This window comes from Dendrobium catenatum, unplaced genomic scaffold (assembly GCF_001605985.2).
Source record: "Dendrobium catenatum unplaced genomic scaffold, ASM160598v2 fragScaff_scaffold_1684, whole genome shotgun sequence".
Lineage (NCBI taxonomy): Eukaryota > Viridiplantae > Streptophyta > Magnoliopsida > Asparagales > Orchidaceae > Dendrobium > Dendrobium catenatum.
In genome coordinates this window covers 707,239-709,413 of record NW_021320146.1, presented here as the reverse complement: position 1 = coordinate 709,413, position 2,175 = coordinate 707,239, and the positions used below count along the sequence as shown (strand labels likewise).

Sequence of the window (2,175 nt, the reverse complement as noted above, 5' to 3'; positions counted from 1 at the left end):
TATTCAAACTAATCTTTTTAAAAATTAATAAAAAAAGTGATGTGATGAAAACTAAAAAAATTGAATTTTGATGATCATTATCATATTTGAAGAAATTATTCTGTGTGAAAATCGAATGCCCGAATTGAATGTATTGAGCTGCATTACCAAAAAAAAAAGTAATATGATCTTTAGACAACATTTTGGACAGAATTCCTGAGTGCATACAGGACCAAGCTGGCCTGATTGATTCAAAATCCGTGGTTCTATCGTCTTTCTCCTTTCATTTTTAATTTGCAACGGTAAGCAAAAGTCGCATTTTTATTAAGCGGAGACCATTTAAAAACAAACATGAGGAGAGAAAAGAGGCCATGTGAGCTGTGGAAAGAATCAAATTTCTGCTATCCTTTTCAGTTTCTTTTTCCCCCAACTGATCTTTTTTAAATGACCCTCTTGTCTCTTTTGTGCCCATCATTGCACTCCTCTCTACCTTTCCTCCATTTTCTCAAATTTGAAAACAAACCCTGTGTCCTGTCTGCTCCTCAGTGCTCTCCTGTAATAACTTCACAGGTAATAATCGAAGAGAAGAAAAAGGAAAACGAAAGGGAGTAGGAGGAGGAGAAGCAGAAGCCGATGCCGAGGTCGAGGTAAGCAATGCTTAGGTCGTTTGGTTAAGAAGAGAAGAATAATAGCGAGATTTATATTGACGTTTCTGAGGTGAAAACAGAGGATCTGAGATGCCACAGCAACGACATTCCCCTCGCGCTCCACTCCATCTCAAGACCACAGCTTGTTCCGAAGCAAACTCCATTCGTAGCCCGAAGCTCGAAGATCGTCGCTCTCCTCGGAGTCCTCTCCAGGAGGTGCTCAACCAACTTCCCTTCTAGAACTGATATCTCTGACTTTCCTCTAAATGCTTTGTTCTGTTTTAACAGAGGAAGAAGGTGTCGTCTAAAGTGGCAGATCTAGAGACAAAGCTCGGCCAAGCGCATGAGGAGATTGAGATGCTAAAGGAGAAGCTGGCCTCTGCGGAGGCAGAGAGGTTGGACTTGCAAAAGGAGCTTGAAGAGACAAAGAAGCATTTTCATGTCTCTCCCCTGAAAAATGCGGCTCTGGATCTAGTCGATGAGGAGAAAGAGAAGACTATAAATATGGAAGAAGAGAAAGTTGAACCTGCCAAAGTCCTCGTAATGGACAAAGATGAGCCTTTGCCCGCAAAAGAAGACTGTGTGAAATGTTTGGCCACCGACGTATTTGAAGTAGCTCCGGCAACTAACGAAGCAGAAGGAAGAAAAGTGGAAGCGGAAGATGCCGAAGAGGGAACAGAGACAAAGGTGATCATAGAGGAAGAAAAAAGCGAAGAAGAGGAAATAGGAACACTGGCGAAGGAGAAGCTGCAGAAGGAGGAGGTAGAGAGCCCGGAGATGACCGAGCTCAGAGAAATCCTTGCTGAGAAGGAAAAGCAACTCGAAAGCATTGTAATCGAGAACCAAACGTTTATAAAAGAGGCAAAGGATGCGAAAGCTGATTCATCTGAGTGGAGAGAAAAAGCAGACGAGATGACAACGAAGCTCGATCAGGCTGAGAAGGAGCTGAACAACACCAAGCTGACCGCTGAGCGCCTGAGAGAGAAGTTGGAGTCAGAAGAAACCGCGAAAGCGTCAATGGAAGCTGAAATGAAGCGCTTAAGGGTTCAAACAGAGCAATGGCGCAAGGCAGCCGAGGCGGCTGCGTCTGTGCTTGTAGCAGGTGATGCTCTGGTGAATGATGGAGAGTTGAACGGAAGAAGGTTGGGTGAAAGCGGCAGATCAATGGAGAAGAATCTTCGAGGTTACGACGTTTCGGTCGGTGGCGGTGGGTGGTCGCCGGTGATAGCTGGAGGCGAGGGGGCTGAGGGGAATGGCGGAGGGAAGAGGAGGGGTGGCGGTGGAGGAATTCGGGTCTTTGGAGAACTATGGAAGAAGAAGGGCCAGCTGAAGTGATTCAAGAAGAACAGAGTTTGGTTGTGATTCTCATCAACCAGGATACTTACTGCTCAGCTTCGTCTTCACTGTTTTCTGAATTTAGTTGCTGTTTTCTGCTTGTTTTTGGAGGATTACTTTGTTGGTTTAATTAATCAAATGTTTCGTTTTTATGATGAGCTCTTGATGTCAAGTGATTATCAGTATGAAGTCTCTGGTTGATATTTGCTATATT

The 2,175-nt window shown here is 44.2% G+C and overlaps 1 protein-coding gene across 1 annotated transcript; it reads left to right on the top strand.

The window, feature by feature from the left end:
- Positions 1-612: 612 nt before the first annotated feature.
- LOC110103135 (interactor of constitutive active ROPs 4) lies at positions 613-1,961 on the top strand. The gene is made up of 4 exons (XM_028701384.1): positions 613-626; positions 707-842; positions 915-1,739; positions 1,800-1,961. Exons 1-4 carry the CDS (start codon positions 613-615, stop codon positions 1,959-1,961), a joined length of 1,137 nt encoding a protein of 378 aa, XP_028557217.1.
- The last annotated feature ends 214 nt before the right edge of the window (positions 1,962-2,175 follow it).

Excerpts from the sequence above, each read along its gene's own strand:
- LOC110103135 (XM_028701384.1), top strand. Across the intron at positions 843-914 it reads CTCGGAGTCCTCTCCAGGAG|AGGAAGAAGGTGTCGTCTAA; the intron begins GTGCTCAACCAA and ends CTGTTTTAACAG. Across the intron at positions 1,740-1,799 it reads TTGTAGCAGGTGATGCTCTG|AATCTTCGAGGTTACGACGT; the intron begins GTGAATGATGGA and ends TCAATGGAGAAG.